This window comes from Lynx rufus, unplaced genomic scaffold, assembly GCF_022079265.1.
Source record: "Lynx rufus isolate CCGP_SWC_20201006 ecotype Redwood Valley unplaced genomic scaffold, mLynRuf1.p SCAF_5, whole genome shotgun sequence".
In the NCBI taxonomy this organism is placed as follows: domain Eukaryota; kingdom Metazoa; phylum Chordata; class Mammalia; order Carnivora; family Felidae; genus Lynx; species Lynx rufus.
Window position 1 is genome coordinate 67,535,116 of NW_025814867.1, and position 20,266 is coordinate 67,555,381.

Here is a 20,266-nt window from a genome sequence, read left to right on the forward strand (position 1 = left end):
TGTTTTAGGTGCCCTATCTTAATCCTAATTACAACACTATGAAGTTTATATTATTATCATGCCCATTTCACAGATGAAGACCGTGAGTTACACAGAAGTTAAGCCTTTTACCCACAAATATGCTTTCCTAGCTTTTTCTCTGAATCTCCAGCCCATGCGCTCCTTCCTTGTACTAGAATGCTGGTAGTTTTGCATTTTCCAAATGGCCCATGCACCATGCGTTCTTATTCCTCTGCATGTTTGTAAATTTCGCCTGCCTGAATGTCATCCTTTCACACCCCTGGTCAGCCCTAGTTAGCTCTTCCTCTCTTGCCGGAAATATCTCAGAGATCACTTTCTTGGGGAAGCCTTTCCCATATTCCCTGAGTCTCCTTTGCACTCTACATTTTTTATTCAACTTATAGGTTTGTTCATGCATTTATCTCTGATTGAACTGTTCCTTCCTTGAGGATTAAGGACCCATTTATCTTTGTTTTCACTGCCTGTCCCAGTACCTGACATGCATTACTTATTGTTATGGAGTCAACAATGGGTAAGACTGAATCCTAGATTATAGGGTAGCAGATGAGAAATCTAGTCAGAATTATGATTTTTATTTTGTAAGATTAATATTTAATTATATTTGAACTCTTTAAAAAATCAGAACATTTTAATTAATATGGATCTCTGCCAGACAGGATTAGAGCTGCATATACCCATAATTCTGTGTAGAATGCCACTCCCTTCCATGAAGTCCCTGTATCTTCCTATTAGAGTTTACTTGTTAACCGCTGGACCTAAGGCAATTAGCTGATCACTTGTCCATTGAGCTCTATTCTTCTCCCACCACAGTGGGGCACATAGAAAAATCATAAAACATAGTGAGGGACCTTAGAATCCAGCTGAGATGACAAATCTAATACACAGAAAATTTAAGTATAAATACTCCTAATCTGCAACCATAATACACCAGTGGGTTACTGAATACAGACAGAAGACCACTTGTAGTTAATTAGCCCAGTTAGCCTAATACCACTCTGCAGGATATAACAAACTGTCATCCAAAACTGTGTAGGGGAGAAAATCTCCATCTGCCACTCCTGTAGCAAGGTTATGAAACCAAACTCTCCTAGCTGGCAAAAGGCTTCCCTTTTTGGAAAGATGCCATCCCAGACTTTTATTTAAAGTTCAGTGATACAGGCCAATTCCTGTTACTAATTCCACGGAAACATTTGGTCTTCTGGGGTGGCCTTAGAGTTTCCAGTCCTTTTGATAATTTGTGACTATGTAACATATTATATTTCGTTTCTTGTATTTCAATAACATTATCACTCCATTTAGTTTCTGTTTCTATTGTATCCTGATCTCTTTTTGAAAATAGTTCTGATACTAAAAATCATCCCAGGGTCTTTCTTGTCTTTCTTTTCTTTTCTTTTCTTTTCTTTTCTTTTCTTTCTTTCTTTCTTTCTTTCTTGCTTTCTTTCTTTCTCCTTCCTTCCTTCCTTCCTTCCTTCCTTCCTTCCTTAACTTACTACTAAACCACAGCTTTATTGCTTCTGCCCTTAGTTTTTCTTAAAAGTGATTTTGACAATGTGTAAGCTTAAATTTTTCCTCCATGATAATATTTTATCCTCAATGCACTTGTACATTTGTGATCTTTTTATTCTCCTGAACTTCAAAGGAATAATTGTGTGTGTGTGTGTGTGTGTGTCTATTTTATGTTTTCTCAAAGTTTCATTTGTCTCCTCTTCCTATAATAAACATCAACAGAGAAACAGAAGATTACATAATTAACTAATACGTGATTTTTCTATAGGGGCAGTATATTTCCCATGATTATATTCACTAAACTTTTATCAGTAAAATTTTATTTAGCAACCTAATATGATTGCTGTTGTCTTTTCTTTTTACCTTGGAGATTTTCTTTATTGTTTGTTTTGTCAACCTTAAAAGTAAACAGCCAGTTATTTTACCAGCAAAATGGCTTTATTCTGGAATAGCAGAGAAATTGCAATTCAGGACCTGCAAACTATGGCAAACCATAGGCAAGCCTGGAGATCAAAGGAGAGGACTGTTACTTTATTGAGAAAAGGAGGAAATTTGGAGGGGCTGCTTTGAAGGAAAAGTCCATTGAAAGACAGTGAGTGTGCAGGGTGTTAATGGTTTCTCATTAGCTGAATTGGATTTTGTTATTTGCTGAGCTTGTTGCTGAGCAGGGAGAAACTTTACCTTTCCTTGTAGGGTAGTAAAATAGGCTTCTTCCAATTGGGAATGCAAGGTGTGCCTCTTCCTGTTGGGATCTGTAATCTGCTGGTCCCCCCACCTCCATTTTAAATGAGGTTTTCCATATTCAGTTTCACAGTTTATTTTAAGAAAATATACTTCTCTTATTTTCACAGGTAAAAAGATGGCTTATCAGAAGGTCAATGCAGATCAAAGAGCTCCAGGACATTCACAGTATTTAGACAATGATGACCTTCAAGCCACTGCCCTTGACTTAGAGTGGGACATGGAAAAGGAGCTGGAGGAGCCTGGTTTTGACCAGTTCCAGCTAGATAGTGCTGAGAATCAGAACCTGGAGAATCCAGAGACTGCAGACCTCAATCTTGATTCCATTCAACCAGCAACTTCACCCAAAGGAAGGTTTCAGAGACTTCAAGAAGAGTCTGACTATGTAACCCGTTATACAAGATCTGCACCAAAGAGCAACCCCTGCAATTTTTGCCGCCTTTTAAAAATACTTTGCACAGCCACCGTTTTATTTATTTTGGGGATTTTGATAGGCTATTATGCACATAAAAATTGCCCTTCAAATGCTACAACTTCAGGAACGCTTGATCTTCACTTATACCAAGAGATTCTCAAGACAATCCAAGCAGAAGATATTAAGAAGTCTTTCAGGTAGGTGGAGAAGAAATTGATGCTGGTGGGATGCATTTCCTGAGAAACATGTCTCACAGGGAGTTTGAATTGTTGGTTTTGCCATGGTTTAAGGTTAGTCCTGCAAGCCAAGCAGCAAAACTTGCCAGCACACCCTTCACAGAGAGGATGCACGTTTCAAATTTATGATGCTGTTGTATTAATTGATAATAAGAATCATAACTACTGTGGAGACCGCAAGACTCCAGTCATTGCATATTCTCCCTCTTGGACAGCCCAGGTAGGCCAAATTAGGGTGCAAACACAATTGGATATATGTGTAATAAAAACTAGGGTATTAGCCATATGATTGAAATTTTTAATGACTCCAGAATGAAATAAACCTCTTTTTATGGGCTGAAGTAACTATCTCTTATGGTTAAGAGCTAAGACAAGCACCGATAGTATTTGGTTTCTTGCATTCCCGGATTTCTTAGCACATTTTTATTGAAAACCATTGGGTTCCATATATAAGGCAATTCTAAAAGTTCATCTGTCTCTTTAAGGTAAGTTTGCACATGAACTTTCTAGCCAGAATGTGTTGATTTTTAAGTTAAATGATAAGAAAATATTCTTTATCTGAGCATTAATCTGAGTTCTTGGGAAAAGTTTCACCGTTGTCTTATAATTAATGGGTATCTTGAAACGGTTGCTATATTATTAGCATATATGTTGACTTGTAAAGGGTTTGCTAGTTTACATTTTTAGTGAAATGAAGACCTGGAATGTTAGCTTTCCCATATATCTCCCCTATTTGCCAAGAAAAGACAGTCCTAAGTGAATCCTATATGTTGTTTATAGGTAGATGAGAGAGAGGGTGCTACTTCCCCAGGATATTCTTTCTGGGTTACATTGACTCATTACAACAAGATGTTGGCATCTGTGCATTTCTAGGGAGCTCCTCGGGAGCATACCCACTGAAGGTGCATCATGGTATCTATGTGCTGAAATGTCTTGTGTTTTGGTACTGGTGAATTATTATTCTCTTCCTAAAAATCATATCTGAATGCCTAATGGCAGTTTGTTTCCTATACCCTTCTGCACCTGCTGTTCATTGTTGCCTAAGCATGTAATATGCAGACTTTCCATGGTATCGCTCAGTGTAAAATTGTTTACGTAGAATTGACCTGAAAGATATGTCATTAACTTATAGTGGGTGATTCTATCAGTCAGGATCAAACAGACAACAGATAACTCTCTGAATATTTAAAGCAGAGGGCATTGAAAGTAGAGAAATTACTCCATCAGTGATAAAATCTGAGAAGGCAGCTGGGACAGTGGGGCAGCCCAAAGAAAAGAAGCCATTACTAAACCTAAGCTGCAGGGACAGAGGGACCTGGGATAACTTGGTGGAAGCTGGAACTTTCTATATATACACGTGCAGGGGGGTGGAGATGTAGCCTCAGCTACTGAAGGCAGAGAGAAAGTAAGAAGTATGGCAGCTTCTCCCTTTCTCCTGTTTTTCAGTATCCTACTAGTTGTCCCATTGACTGAACCCAGCAGGGATACTGCGGACTCCGAGCCTGGGAAGTCATTCTGAAGGGTTCAGCTCCCTGGAGGGGGGAGAATGCAAGGGGTCTGTCAAAGATAGATCTAACTGACACAGGGCTGTTATTTAAAAACAAACAAACAAACAAACAAACAAAAAAACAAAAAAAACCAACCACCTAAAGCAGAGATTGGGAGGAAGAAGGAAAACAGAACTCTATGAAACTGTGTCAACTGTATCTTCATTGTGGACATTCTTTTGCAAAAGTGTCCTCTGGAAAAGAATCCATGGGTAAAATTTTTTAATACTAATAATTATTATGTTTTCCTGATCAACTGCTTAGTTTTTAACTTATGGACACAATGAATCTCATAACCTAGCTTCTTCCCTCTTTCCTTTGGCCTTTATAGTAAGTTCAGAGTCCTATTTGTATTGAAATCATAAGGAATTTTATGGCATGCATTTTTTTGTGTACTAACTAGCCTACATATTTATTTCCTTTCTCTGGCTTTCTTTGCCTTACTTATTATAATTATTATTTTTTCAGCATCGTAGATATCTTTAAAAGCTGACTTAATGTCCTTTTTGCAAATAGGCAGCTGGTTCTAAAATTGTAAATGTATAATTAAATAAAAGTATTCATTATTTTCCTCAGAATAGGAGTTATGTGACAGTAAAGCATATATTCTCCTCTTAAACTTGAAAATCCATAAAATATATATTTCAAAGCTAGCTACAAAAATATAATCACTAACAATTATATTGCCAGGCAGCATCCAGTGGTTGAACACATATTCCCAATTGTACTACATCAAATAGCCACATTTTTTTCTTTATTGAGATAAGAGATTTTTCTTCAATAAATATTTTCATACAAATATGTTTACAGTAACTTTTTCCAAATAACATCTCATCCAAAGACAACCTTTTCCCTAATAGTCATGGTAACCAAATGCCCTTCTATGAGTTTCTATGTTTACTAAGTCATCTTAGCATTAACTCTATATATCACAGATACCTACTGCTACTTTTCATCAATTTATGCTTACTTTTGGGCTCTTATTGGCTCACTGTTTTGTTCATTAGTTACTTTCTCTCTTCTCTACTGGTTCTCCATCCTTTCATATACTCTAAGACTAGGACAGTTCTTGCCAAACATCCAAAGGTTGTGCAAAGAAAATATATTCTTTTTATAATAGATTAGAATGCAGACTCCATGAGGGAATGGACTAAATTTGCTTTGTCCAACATTAGACTCCTATTGTCTAGTAAATATTGAATAAGTATTTTTCTAAGGAAATGAGTGCCTAAGTAAGTGAGTGATCTACATATAACTGGTAAGTAAGTAAGTGATCTATATATAACCGGTCAATTATACTATGTATTTTGAAAGTCATTTGACTTACCATTTTTATTTTTCATATAATGATTATATTCAAAATATTAATATAATACCTACTTACATTATAAAATATTTTATATTTTGTAATATTAAAGTTACTCAGAGGATCTGCTATCTTCTGATTTAAAGAAAAAAAAGTGACAACTCGTATCAAAACCAGATACTGTAAAAATGTTAAAGTACAGTGTTGATATCTCAGTTCCAGCTGAGGCTTAAAGACAATTGATAGTGCGTATCTAACTAGGACAGCATGCAGAACTTGAAGGGGAGAATAGCATAAAACTCTGAGATGATCACCCAGTTTTAAAAGAAATAAAAGAACCGATAAAAAGGATTTTTTTTGAGATTGCTGCTAGTGGTGGTTTTAAGTCCCAATTTCTTCCCAAGGATGAAGCCTCAAGTCCAATGAAAAAAGGGTTTAATAGAACTACTTGGAAGAACTTGATAGCTGCCTCACAGAGACTGCCTGATTTCCACTTGAGAAATCTAAGTTATAAGAGATGGATTGGTTTAGTTGCAGATAAAAGTACAAAAGAAGAGGTTTTGGGTGGCCTATGACAAACTTTGCTTCTATGGACTATATCCAGACAGACAGGATATGAATATGAATGAAAGAGAGAGAGAGAGGATTATTAGGATTGTGTCATGCCTCCCTCCCATTTATATATTGCAATCCCGATGATCAATATGATCGTATTAGGAGATGGGGCCTCTGGGAGGTGGTTAGGTCACGAAGGTGTATTTCTCACAAATAGGACTGGCAGTCTTACAAAAGGAGGCCCCACAGAGCTTGCTAGTCCTTTTATCATGTGAGGACATAGTGAGAAGACATTCTTTATGAACCAGGAAGAGGGCTCTTATCAGCCACCACAATGAATCTGCCAGTGCTGTGATAGACTTCCCATTCTCCAGAACGATGAGAAATGTTTATAAGCCAACCAGTCTGTAATATTTTGTTACAGTAGCCCAAATGGAGTGGGGGTTGGAGGGAGTCTTACAGATCTTCTCCAATAAAGCTTCCTTGATGGCTGAAAAGAACTTATCAAAGACAGAGCTAGAGATACGGGTCTGTGGAAGAAGTAAGCATTGGAGCTGGAGGAGAATGTATTACTCACATCAAAGGAAGGTGAGAAGTCCCCACTTGTGGGATGAATGGATCTCCAAAGAACCCACAAAACAGCACAAAAGGAAAATTCACCTGACAAGTCAAGCTAGATTCAGGAAGTGCCATTCCAGTTCATAAGAGTATCTATCAAGTGAGAACCATTTGCTCCCACTTTACCTAGTCTTACTTGCTCTGTTTCAGCCCTGAAGGTATAGACACACAACGCAAAGGAGCTGACTACTCTCCTTACTTTGACTTCAGGGTTCCCAACTTAAAGATGGTCAAAAGTGGGGAAAAGTTCAAAGTTATGACTATTAAATGACACTGAACATTTTAATTACTCACTAGAAGAACTCAGGTCACATAACAGTCACAAGAATTAGTGGAATTTGTATCTAAGAATAGAAAAAAAAATCTAGCCTCAATGAGTAAATGTAAATAGAATAAAAGTACTTTATGATTCCATTCCCTGAATTAAAATATTGTTCAACATAAAGGTTATGTTCAGTATTTTAGAAAATTACATATTTGAATGTGGTGATTCGTAGAGAATCTCTGATAGACATACTGACTATATATCCCAGTTGAAGAATCTAATTACCCCATAATAAAACCCACATAATATGTTAACTTAAAGCAAGTACCTTATACGTTGACCAAACAAAAGAAAAGCAAGCAGAAGTTTAGTTACACTTGATCACATTTGTAGACATGGTCAAGATTAGCATAGGAGTATGAAGACCATGTTAGTGTATGTATAAATGTGTGTGTCTGTGTGTGTCTGTGTGTATTAATCTAATGTGATTATCTCAGTGACTTCTGTCTATGCTTAACTTGTTGCTATTTGAAATACCTTCACTTCTTTACATAATTGGTTTACTTCTTCCACATATCTTCTGTGTAAGCCAACAGGGTATATTCAGATACATAGCAGATATGTTCCGATGGGTCAGAATCCAAATAAGCCATTAAAACGTGTTTTATTTATGATTTTGGTGTTTTGGAACAGTAACTACTTAGACATGCAAGTTTACTGGAAACATCAAAACAGGAGGGTGGGCCTACAAAATAATCTATGAATAGGAATGATTCATTTGATCAGGCCTTATTGATATAGAATCTGGATCCAGTCAGTTCAATGGACCTCAATAGCCATATTCCTCTGATAGTCACTGAAATGTTGAAACACCAAAGTGATTTAACTCCCTTTCCATCTTTACTACTTTTTGTTTGTTTGTTTGTTTCTTCTCCCAATACCAACTGCTATATTCCCCAGTATATGATTGATTCCATCATTCCTATTCCACAGAATAGGCCAGAGGCATTATTTTGAGGGCCAGAGGCATTTGTGACTCTGTATTGTGTTTTTTCCTGGTCTAGCTTTGGCCAGTTGGGATGCTGGTCACCTTGTATAAAACATGTTTACCTAGGGCTGTTGTGAGAACTCTTTAACTTAGAAGAAGCTTCAGTGTGACAGGTATAGTGTTTTATGTTTATTGTATAATGAAGTCACTGAGTCTTTATTATATATATTGTTGAATGAATGACCTGTGTGTGTGTGTGTGTGTGTGTGTGTGTGTGTGTGTGTGTGCATGCACTAAAGCTCATAAGGACGGGGTTGGGTGCCTGGGTGGTTAGGCCGGTTAAGCATCTGACTCTTGATTTTGGCTCAGATCACGATCTCACAGTTTATGGGTTTGAGTCCTGCACTAGGCTCTTCATTGACAACCTAGAGCCTGCTTGGGATTCTCTCTCTCTCTCTCTCTCTCTCTCTCTCTGCCCTTCCTGCTCTCTCAAAATAAATAAATAAACTTATAACAAAGATCATAAGCACATTGCTGAACAGAGTAAAGTATGTTAAAAACTTCCAAATTTAGTTACCCAATATATTATTATAATAATATAATTTGAAATGGATGAACTAATGAGGTTAAGTATATTTTTGAATGCAGGAATGTTTTGACTGTGAAATGGTGAGAAGGAAAACATGGGTGTGTCTTTTTTTAATGTTTGTTTTTTTTTTTTTTTTTTTGAGTGACAGAGAGAGAGAGAGAGAGAGACCATGAGCAGGGGAAGGGCAGAGGAGACAAGGAGACACAGAATCTGAAGCAGGCTCCAGGCTCTGAGCTGTCAGCACAGAGCCTGACACAGGGCTCGAACCCACAGATCTTGAGATCATGACCTGAGGCTGAAGTCAGATGCCTAACACACCAAGCCACCCAGGTGCCCCCAAAATGGGTTGTATCTTAATTATGGCTAACATAGTATCTATTTTTTTTTCATTTGTATATCGAAAGAACATTGTTGTTGTTATTTTCTTATTTACAAGTAAAATATACACAGAAACTTAGAATTAATAAAGTAAAAACCACCCATAATGCTATCACCCTTTCTCATCATTTTCTTTCTATCTTTTCTTATCAGTAAGCAAAACTGTATTATACCACGTCTATTCCTTCAGTATCTGTTTTAAAATTTTTTGCCTACAATATATTAAAACCATTTTCAAGCCAATAAATATAGACTTAAATCATTATATTAAAATACTCCTGGTATTCCATTATATAGATGTCATGAATTTATTGAACCTATTTCTTATAAATGGACATTTATTAGGTTGTCTCTACAAACCTTCTTGTACATAAGTCTTTGCTTCTTTAATTATTCTTTTCTAATAGGTTTCTGGAAGCAAATCACAGATTCAGGGAGTTTAAATTTGTTTAGTTATGTGCTTTGTCTTACCAAATTGCTTTTCAGAGCTGCCAGACTTCCAGGTCCTCATTATTTTTTATTTGTTTTAATAGGGCAAAAATAATGTTGACAAACTTTTTATATCTTAATTGACCATTTGCCTTTCTTTTTACATGTATAAACTACTTTTTAAAGCATTTAAAAAGCTCAGATCACAATCTCACAGTTTGTGGGTGTGAGTCCTGCACTGGGCTCTTCATTGACAACCGAGAGCCTGCTTGGCTTTTATAGACTCTTTCTCCCATGGCCTTTATAAGTTGGGAAACTAAAGTAATATAATAGTAAGGGAGTCTATTACTTTATGTATGGTACCCCATCTTCCTGAATTTTATTTAGTAGACACATTTGTTAACAAAATAAAATGAACAATGAGCTCTCTAGAATTTATTTATTTTTAAATGTCTGCATTATTTGGACAGCAGCAGTATTTTTCATCACTGTCTGGCTTGGTGCAAGTAATTAAGCCCGAGTTCAGTTATGCTGTGAAACAATCTTTACAAGCATTAGTAAAACACTGTATTTTTTTTAAATGGTAATTAACTCTTCAAAAAGTTTAGGAAATGTAAATTTTCTTCAGCAGTATCTTGATAAACAAGACCTGCTCTGAAAACCTAGGTAGTTTTCAATATTGGTTCATATACTTTGTATTTTAGTAATTAACTTTTGATACAATAAATTGAAATGGATTCCCGAGGCTAGTTTTCTCTTCTGAAATATACTCTTAAAAATCATCTGCTGCTATTGCTTCTTCTCCTTCTCCTTCTTTCTTCCTTTTCCTTCCTTCTCCTTCCTCCTTCAGTGCCTTTGGCAACGGTAGTGTAGTTGGTCATACATGTAACTTGCGTAGAACATTTCATAGTACCAATTAGTCTTTGCCATTGATACTATTTAGTACTGTTACTGGGCTTTAATGGCACTGAACTACAAGAATGGCAGATTCGCTACATGCATACTGCCACTTCCTGTTGTCTGCCCCTTCTGTGTCCATGGCAGTCATAACTCTGTTTTTCATTGTGTTCAGACCTTGCTGCAGAGTCCTCCTCAACCCAACACTCTTGGCAGCCCTTATTCATTCATCAGAGGTGCATAAGAGGATTTATCATTCTTATCCTATGTTACCCCTATACTGGGTTACATCATAAGAATTAGTTTCATTTAAATTGCACAGATGAATTTCTCCTGGAAAGGGGAAGTTCATACTTTATCAGGCCAACTAACTGCAGCAAGAACCCTGGATTCATAGCTACCCTCTACTGCCAAGAAGTCCAAAATCTTAGAACCCTACTTGCTAGCATCTGCTATATTTTTATGATACCTTCTTATATGAAGTTGATCACCTGCAAGGAGAAAGATCTCAGTTCAGCCCATCTAGAAATAAAATCTGTAATTCGTTCTTCCACCCAAATCTTTGTTCACCTGCCTTCACCTACCATCCCCTGACATAAGATAGTAAACAGATTGTGCTGCTTCTCTGTCCCTTTCTTTTAATCCAGACATTAGATTTGTTCACTCGTTACAGTATTATTATCTTTTCTGTGCTCACAGTGTGTCTTCATTTTGTGGTCCTTCCTTTTCCACATGTATCACCCATGATTCCTTCCTTCCATTTAAGAATGCTACAGTCCCGGGGCGCCTGGGTGGCGCAGTCGGTTAAGCGTCCGACTTCAGCCAGGTCACGATCTCGCGGTCCGGGAGTTCGAGCCCCGCGTCAGGCTCTGGGCTGATGGCTCAGAGCCTGGAGCCTGTTTCCGATTCTGTGTCTCCCTCTCTCTCTGCCCCTCCCCCGTTCATGCTCTGTCTCTGTCTGTCCCAAAAATAAATAAACGTTGAAAAAAAAAATTTTTTTTAAAAAAAATAAAAGAAAGAATGCTACAGTCCCTTTACCAAAGAATGTATGAATGTTCTGGTTTTCTGTTCAAAGAAGATGATGTTTACACATTCCCTTTGTCTTAGATGAAGGAGTCAAGGTATTCCTCACCTAAAGAAAGCTGGCTGTGGAGTTCATGGAGGCCCGCAGACTGTTTTATGGTTTTCAGATCATTAAAAGACTCCTTTAAATCTGTGATTTCTCTTTCCTCTGATGCTACAGGACTCTATCTTTTGATGGTACGCTTTTTTTTTTTTTTTTTGTACAAGTGTAAGGTTGATGATGGTGATGCTGTCAATAACTGTTCTCTAGTCTCCTGCTGTAATTTCTAGCCATCTGTCTGTCCTTCTCTGTTGTGTATTATTATTATTATTTTTGGTCTCTCTCTCTCTCTCTCTCTGTATATATATATATATATATATATATATATTGTTCTTCATAAATTTTAGTATTAGAGTGAGAGTAGGAAAGCTGGGAGAAATGAAGAAGGTAATACAGCAACTGATATTTTAATTGGAGAAAAACATGTAATTGTGTAACAAAAGTGCACATAATTCAATTTATGCAAATGATAGCAGAATGCATTTAATAGCAATAGAGTGACAGTTCCTAAAGGAAGTAATTAGCTATTCTATCATTGATCTCTCCAGATAACAAATGTACACTGTCTTAAATTTAATCACAAAAGAATGCATAGTATAGGATTTATTTAATTATGCATAATATTTTCTTTCTCCCAACTTTAGATAAAGGAGCTGCTTCACTTGGAGTTTCTCAGTGTTATGCTGAATGACATTAATTCTCTTCACTGACTAGATCAACAGACTAATGAAAGCTTATACTCTTCACAATCCTTAGCCATTTGACCAGAGCAAGAGCAGCACTCACCATAGGATGAATAAAGATTATTGACAGAGTGGCTTTTGTCTGCAATGACCTTATCAGTCCTGACCTGTTCAAATACTAGGCATCCTTTGAGGTCTGGCTCAGGTGCCAGCTCCTTTAAAATGTTCTTTTCCATCTCCTACCAGTTGATTCTATCTCTCCTTACAACTTGTAGAGCTTCATTTTTTTTTTTTTTCTTTTTGTTGTCATGAATCACTTTCAGCTTTGTAATGAAGAAAGAGCTATGAGTCTGGCCCAGTGCTTGAGCCGCAGCATACAAATACTCAGTAAATCTTGACTGTGGCAGAGGATGAACCCAGAATACCTAGACCTACTTGATAAAGTCTTCACTTCCGTGTGAATTCTCTTTCTCTCTCTCTCTCTCTCTCTCTTTTTTTTTTTTTTTTTTTAGGAAAAGTATGTATGCTTCTGGTTATTCATCTACATGATTGGAATTTGAAATTAAAATCATTTAAATGACTTTATACATAATATGTGTGTATACATAATGCATATACAGTCACTCTACATTTGTTTAGTGATATTCTGTGTAATGTAGAGAATATTCTTTTGCTTTCAAGAAGAAGTGAAAGTAGAAGTGTCACAAAAAGTTATTTCCATGATCGCAGGCTTTATGGAGACACACAGTAGATCCCTTCACAGGTCTTTTTATGCCCTGCCAAGAAGGGGTTGGTTGTCTTCGTCTAGGGCCAGACCTGCCAAAAGGCTTGCTCTCTCTCTGCTTTCCTGCTGTCTTGCCCTCTCTGTCCCTCCTCGCTCCCCATCCCTGACCAGCTTATACCTCCCTGCATACACAATTTTTTTATCCTTAAATTTATGTACTAAGATTAAGTTATTTAACTTCATAGTAAACACATGTTCTTTTCTTAATCTTTTTTACTGAATCTATCTGAGGTAAAACATCAGGCAGGACTATGTGTTGAGAACTGGGTATTACATGTAAGTGATGAATCACTAAGTTCTTCTCCTGAAGCCAATATTATACTACATGTTAACTAGCCAGAATTTAAATGAAAATTTGAAAAAAAAACAAAACACAATAAACATTAGGGCTATGTTAAATTTGTTAAGGATCAAAATGCAGGAATTTGAGTTTTTTAAATTTGATTTTTGTGGCATTCTTAGTGGGAGGAATATATTTTACATAATGAAAGGACTCTTTTGCAGTGACTATGTTCTATGGTCAATGAAATATTTCCATCAGATATATCAAGATCATCTGTGCTTACTGGCTTTCTATCCTGAAAATGTCTCAACCTTAAGACTTGTCACATCTTTCTTATGTCTTTCCTGCATTGACTATCATATGCTTTTTCATCCGTTCACTTCTTGATCTTATTCATTCCAAAAAAGGAACAAGATCAGTCAGATGTAGTACAAGGGAAAAACAAACCTTTTTCTTTGAGGATAAAGTATGTCAGTTTCCTGTGTGGATTCACTTGACTTCCCGACATTCTAGCGATAGAAAAGTTGGTAATGATCACATTTAGTAGAGTGAAGTGTAAGTTAAACATGGAAAGGTTGGGAACTGATTACATACTTCTCTCTTTCATGTTCCTTTTTAATGTCAATGAAATCAAGATTCAAATGGCAGATATGGCCCTTTGAGATTTGCAATTTGAAAATCTCAATCTGTGCTTTTAGAAATTAAGTAAAATGCTGAAAATTGTGACTAAAAGTATTAATCCTGTAATCTCATCATGGTGGTTACAGGGGAAATTTAAATGAAACTATATGTGTAAATAGATGATTTATGCATGTTTGCCAAATCAAATTAAGTACTTTATTACAGCTACTAAAAAAAAAAAAAAGTCAAATGGGTGTTTCTAGCTGGTAATAGAGAAAGTTGGCTAGTAATTCAGATACATAGAAAGGGGTGATAAAAACTTCTTCCTCATTGCCTCTATCCTGGGAAACTATCACAGAATGGATAGATGAGTTTATCTTCTAAATTTTAGATGGTTATAACTACAGTATAATGGTTAATTTTACGTGTCAACTTGGCTAGGCCACAGTGCACAGATATTGGTCAAACATTATTCTAGATATTCCTGCAAAGGTGTTTTTTAAATGAGATTAACATTTAAATCAGTAGACTTTGAGTAAAGCAGATGACCTTCATTATCATAATTAATGGGTGGGCCTCATCCAGTCAGCTTAAAGCCTGAATAGAAAAAGACTTTGGGGGCACCTGGGTGGCTCAGTCAGTTAAGCATCTGACTCTTGATTTTGGCTCAGGTCGTGATACCATGGTTCCTGAGTTCAAGCCCCATGTCAGGTGTCGTGTTGACAGTGCAAAGCTTGCTTGGGATTTTCTCTTTCCCTCTCTCTGTCTCTCAAAATAAATAAAATTTAAAAAAATTAAAAAAAAAAGACTTCGGTCTCAGAGAGAAGAGGGAATTCTACTAACAAATTGCCATTGAATTTGAATTGCAACTCTTCCCTGGGTCTCTAGCCTTCTGGTCTGCCCCACAGATTTTGGATTTGTCTAGTCTCCACAATTGTGTAAACCAATTTCTTAAACATAAATCTCTCTCTAAATATATGTACATTTTGCTGGTTTTCTTTCTCTTGAGAATCCCAAGTAATAATACGTATAGATTTAGGGAACTTAAATAAACCAATATAATTTGGCTGTTTTGTTTTGTTTTTTTCTATAGAATAATTTAGTCAGCCTGTAGGATTAAATTGGATAATATGGAAAATTGACACTGATATGAAAACAAAAACAGTTAATGGCCATCATTTTCCTTATTTCGTTAATGCATTTCAGATCATGCATATGTCTAATAGGTATTTCAAATATTTTATTAAAGATTTTATTGAAGGTTTTAATTTCATTCCATTTGTGGCATCAAAAATATAGTCAACTCCCCATGCAAAAATGCACTTTCCAAATTTTACAAAGTGTCATTCTTGGCTGGGGGAAGAGAAAAGGCATTCAAGTTTCCTTCCCTTTCATTATAACTGGAGCAAATGTATTAAATTTTATATGCCTGATTTGGGAAATCAGTTTCTGTCTTCAATAACTGATTGCGTGTTATAGCTGGGTCCTTTACAAATGAAGTGCACTTCTATTGCTTAAAAATTGCTTTCCTGTGCAACATGATGTAGTAATGAATTATATCCAAATGAGCCTTATATTCACAATGTCATAATATGTAACTCGTCCCCTGTGGAACTTTTTTATTATCTAATACAAGGCAAGCTAATGTCTTCCCCTCATGGCTCACTTCTCAGAAGGGTATGCAGCTTTTCAGCATTAGAAATAAAGAAAGAAACTATGATTTGAGATCAAATTACCTTTTTATAAACTCTCTAAATCACAGAGAGCACCTTAACATGTCCCAAAATATGCAAATCAAATTCCGATAGAACAAGAAACAAAAGGAGTAGTTCCCATTCTATGGAGTATGTTTCTATCTGTGAGGACAAAATGAAACTGAACATTTTTCTTTGAACAGAAATGTGTGCAGGTGGTTTTTACCTTCAATAAAAATAAAATAAGTGTGGGCGTTTTCTCTCTATTTCTTCACTTGGTTTCATCATGTTAACTATTCTGTAGGGAACAACTTGTAAGATCAGCTTGTACCAATATTGTAGTTCAAGCTGCTACATAGATTCAAGAGCTTTAATTTATTAGCCAGATAATTTTTGTAATTCAACGAAACGTCAGATATTCCCTTATTACAGCCGCCTTAGGGGTGTCTCAGTGGTGTACGGGAATTTAACTGAATATTTCAAAATATATCTTACTATTTCATATGGGCAAAAGGCAAAGGGAGAAAAATGTTTATTTTAGTCCAGTGGGACAGCCAAGATAAATTGTCTTAGGTTTTCATAAGCTGCTACTTCTTGTGGTTTACTGTGTTTTGTTGTTGTTGTTGTTGTTGTTGTTGTTGTTGTTACTGTTTTTCTTTTTTCCTCTTGGCTGAGACCCTAGCAGATTTTTTTTGCATCTTGCTGTGTGAACCATTGCTGGATCTGAATCAGGACAAAAGCCTTCCTTCTGCCTTTCTTATTTTAAGTAGAGAAACTAAATTCCTATAAGGTCATTCTCTCCTGGTTTAAAATTTTAATTTATATTTCAGCCAAGTAATTAAAATCAGATACAAAGATAAACACATTCACTGGCTATACAGAAAATTATTAGGGAGTTAGGGGCAATATGGAAACTGTACGGTGTTACCGAGAAAGGAGACATCTCAACTTTCTAATTGAATTTATATTCCATTTAAAAAATACCACCTTGGGGCGCCTGGGTGGCGCAGTCGGTTAAGCGTCCGACTTCAGCCAGGTCACGATCTCGCGGTCCGTGAGTTCGAGCCCCGCGTCAGGCTCTGGGCTGATGATGGCCCAGAGCCTGGAGCCTGTTTCCGATTCTGTGTCTCCCTCTCTCTTTGCCCCTCCCCCGTTCATGCTCTGTCTCTCTCTGTCCCAAAAATAAATAAACGTTGAAAAAAAATTAAAAAAAAAAATAAAAAAAATAAATAAATAAAAAATACCACCTTAGCCTACCATCACAAGACGTGTCCAGGGGGCCATTTACGACCAGTGCATTTATTCATGTATGTATGTATGTATTTATTTAATGAATATGTATTGTGGGCCTACTGAGTTCTGGGCTAGAGACAAAGCAATGAACAGAACATTCAAGATACCTGGATTTATGGTATTTATATTCCCACTGGAATGCCCAAATTGAAGCAACAGGAATATACTTGTATATGAAAACTAAGCATAGTGACACAAAATCACACATTGTGATAAATAGAAAGGGAGGGAGGGACGGGAGAGATAGAGAAAGAAAGAGAGAAAGAGATTGCATTAACTTGCAGAGGTCTCTAGGGGCTACTTTTGGATGCAACGTTCAGTCAATTTCAAAGGGACACTTACTGGATTCCAGAAGGATTGACCACTCCCTCTGTACCTCTAAGCCATGCTGCCTATGGAACTGTAGGATTGCTCCGCTGCTGGTTAGTAGAGTGGGCCCCACCTCCTTGCTCTGGGGAGTGCCAAAGAGTTTTTTCCCTACTAATATATGTGCTTTTACCACTATCTTGGCAAACAACACCCAAAACATAACCATACACACACAAAACGAACAAAACTCAATTCTGCTCCAGAAACCAATACTACACTATATGTTAACTAACTTGAATTTAAAGAAATAAATGCAAAAGACATTTTAACACACACAAACAAAAACAAAAAAAAACAAAAAACAAAAAACAAACCAAAAAACCAAACCCACTTCTAAAAAGTGAGTTAGCAGGAAGCAGTAGTGGGAGGAGATGGTGAGCTTTAACCATTCTTGAATTTCTATTTATTTGCACTATTCAACATGGAATTTAACTCACAAATAAGAAACCCTGTCCTTCATGGCTGCCCCGTTTTAAACTTATTAAAGATAGAAAAACTTACTTAAAGTTCTGCTTTCCTTTTCAAAGTAGCCTCATTTCTGAAGATTGCCTCATCATGCCTAGTTTTGTTGTTGTTGTTGTTGTTGTTGTTGTTGTTGTTTTCATAAATTTCACATTACCTACAGAACTGGTATGGTATAAGTAATAAGATAAAAATCTTTTGTATAGCTCAGTCTTATTCTGAAATAACCATCCTAAGGATGAAATGTTAATCTTGGATACTTGAGTTCTTAGTTCTTGTTTAAACAGTGGCAATCTTTTGAAACAGTTGCGGTTTGCTAATTATATGCAGGTATGGTCTGACACCCAGTGATGCACGTTAACTTTTCAAGACTGCAGGCAATATTTGTGAGAAGAGTTGCTTTACAGACTTGAAAGTTAAAAATATTCACATGGATTTTTAAATGTTTTTAAATGTTTATTTATTTTTTAGAGAGGGAGAGAGATAGACAGAGAGAGACAGAGCCCAAGCAGGGAGGGGGAGAGAAAGAGGGAGACACAGAATCTGAAGCAGGTTCCAGGCTCTGATATGTCAGCACAGAGCCTGACACGAGGCTTGAAGTCACTAGCCATGACATCATGGCCTGAGCTGAAGTTGGATGCCTGAGCCGAAGTTGGATGCCTGAGCCACCCAGGCTCCCCTCACATGGATTTTTTAAAACATCTACTTATACTGCAATTTCATCCTGTCAATGGATAGAGACAGGGGATTGGAAGATGTTCTGCAATAGCCTTATTCAGTTACCCTTTTGGCAGGAAATGTGGAGAAGAAGTTGAGACTGCAGGGTTTGAGAAAGCTTAAAGCGTGTGTTCTAAGGAAGCAGCACCTGTGTGGCAATCACAAAGGTAGAGAAGATAGCGATTGCTGCTAGTAATTTTCATTCCAGAAATAACTTTTTTTTCCCCTGTGCTGGGACTAGGGGAAAATTGAATGACAGACAATACGGATAATAAGCATTGCTACAATAATCTGTAAGCAGGGAACAGATATTGAGCATTGTGAGAAATGTCATTTGGAAAATAATTTGTTAATTGCCTGGAGAAAAAGGCTGTGAAAGTTACACAGGATGATTTAAAAAATTAGGAAAGGTAGACAACAATTTGGGGTGAGAGAAACAAAATGACAATCCACAACAAAATGAATTAAGTGTTCCTTCTGCCTGGTGATTTAAGAGAGGGTTTCTGGATTAGAAACCTGAGTTAGAAAGTAATAAATAAAGGCAATGCTACTGTAAGAATCAAGTCTAGAAAATTCTTAGAAGGGAAGAAAAGGTGCTACAGCATAAGCTAATGGGAGAAAGAGTCAACAATAGAGCCTCAGAGAAATGGCTACTCAACTGTTCAGATCTGAGAGGCCCTCTCAGGCCTCTTGTGAGAGCTCTGTACAAGACCTGGGAAGAAGGTGATGATTTGCTTGAGTCCACGTCTTGTAAGTGAAGTAAGCAAGCATGTGAAGAGGAATCCAGAGAAAGCTGCAAAACTTAGCAGAGGACCAAGACCCACTCTGGGTCTCACTTGACCTTGGAAAGTTGCCCAGGACTTTCCAGAATCTATATCTAAACTGCACACTCAATGTTTGATAGAGGTCACACACTATTTTTCTGAAGATTAAGCTATTTAATACAGTTCTGTCATAGACGTATTTATGTCTAGTGCTTCTGAAATTCCTCAGAATGCTGGGAAGTAGGAATATGCCCCTAGAGCTATTGTTGACATTAACTACGAACTCAGGTGGTGAGTTAGTAGTAATCTAGGTATGAACGTATGATCCTTTGTAGGCAGCTACAATAGCATATTTGGGAAAATAAAATGATAAAGACTTGGTTTCCATCTGCTCCTGAATTAGCTTCCTGAAACTGTTCTCACAACTCTGCTGTGGTCCACAGATAACTTTAGCACAGGTCACTTCCTGGAACACTTGACTCCTGTTTCTCATGATTCAGTGCCACTGCCTCCTCTCATCAGGCAGTTGGGGAAATGTAAATTAGGGTTATTGCACGCATATCATTATCCCCTGCAGTGCCAATACTACATTTCTGTAATGGGCACATCATGTTCTTTTGAAGATCTGAAGTCAAGGGAATGTATATCACAGTAACTCAAAGAACTTAGAATTGATTTGAAATCCATCTGGTTGGGATCAAATCCCAGCTCCGTTCTATCAACCTGTATGATTGAGAGCAATATCTTAAACTTATGATAACATAGTTTTCTCCCTCACCCCGCTTTCCTCTCAACTTTACTCTCCTCTTTGCAAGTTCATGGGTTTTTTGTTTGTTTGTTTGTGGTTGTCTTCCAAGGCGTGTCATTTGTCTCACTTTCCATATTCAAATATTTTCCTAAACAAAGTTCTCTCTCTGAGAATTTTGATGTCAGCCAAAATAATACTTGTGTTTTTTTGTACCAAATGCACAATCATATCTAC

General features: G+C 36.8%; 1 protein-coding gene across 1 annotated transcript in view; it reads left to right on the forward strand.

Moving 5' to 3' along the window:
* Positions 1-528: 528 nt before the first annotated feature.
* Positions 529-20,266, forward strand: part of NAALADL2 (N-acetylated alpha-linked acidic dipeptidase like 2) — a 706,998-nt gene continuing 687,260 nt past the window's right edge. Inside the window, exons 1-2 of the mRNA XM_047100419.1 lie at positions 529-532; positions 2,379-2,880. Of these exons, the coding sequence (XP_046956375.1) occupies positions 529-532; positions 2,379-2,880 (506 nt within the window). The remainder of the gene's footprint in view (positions 533-2,378; positions 2,881-20,266) is intronic.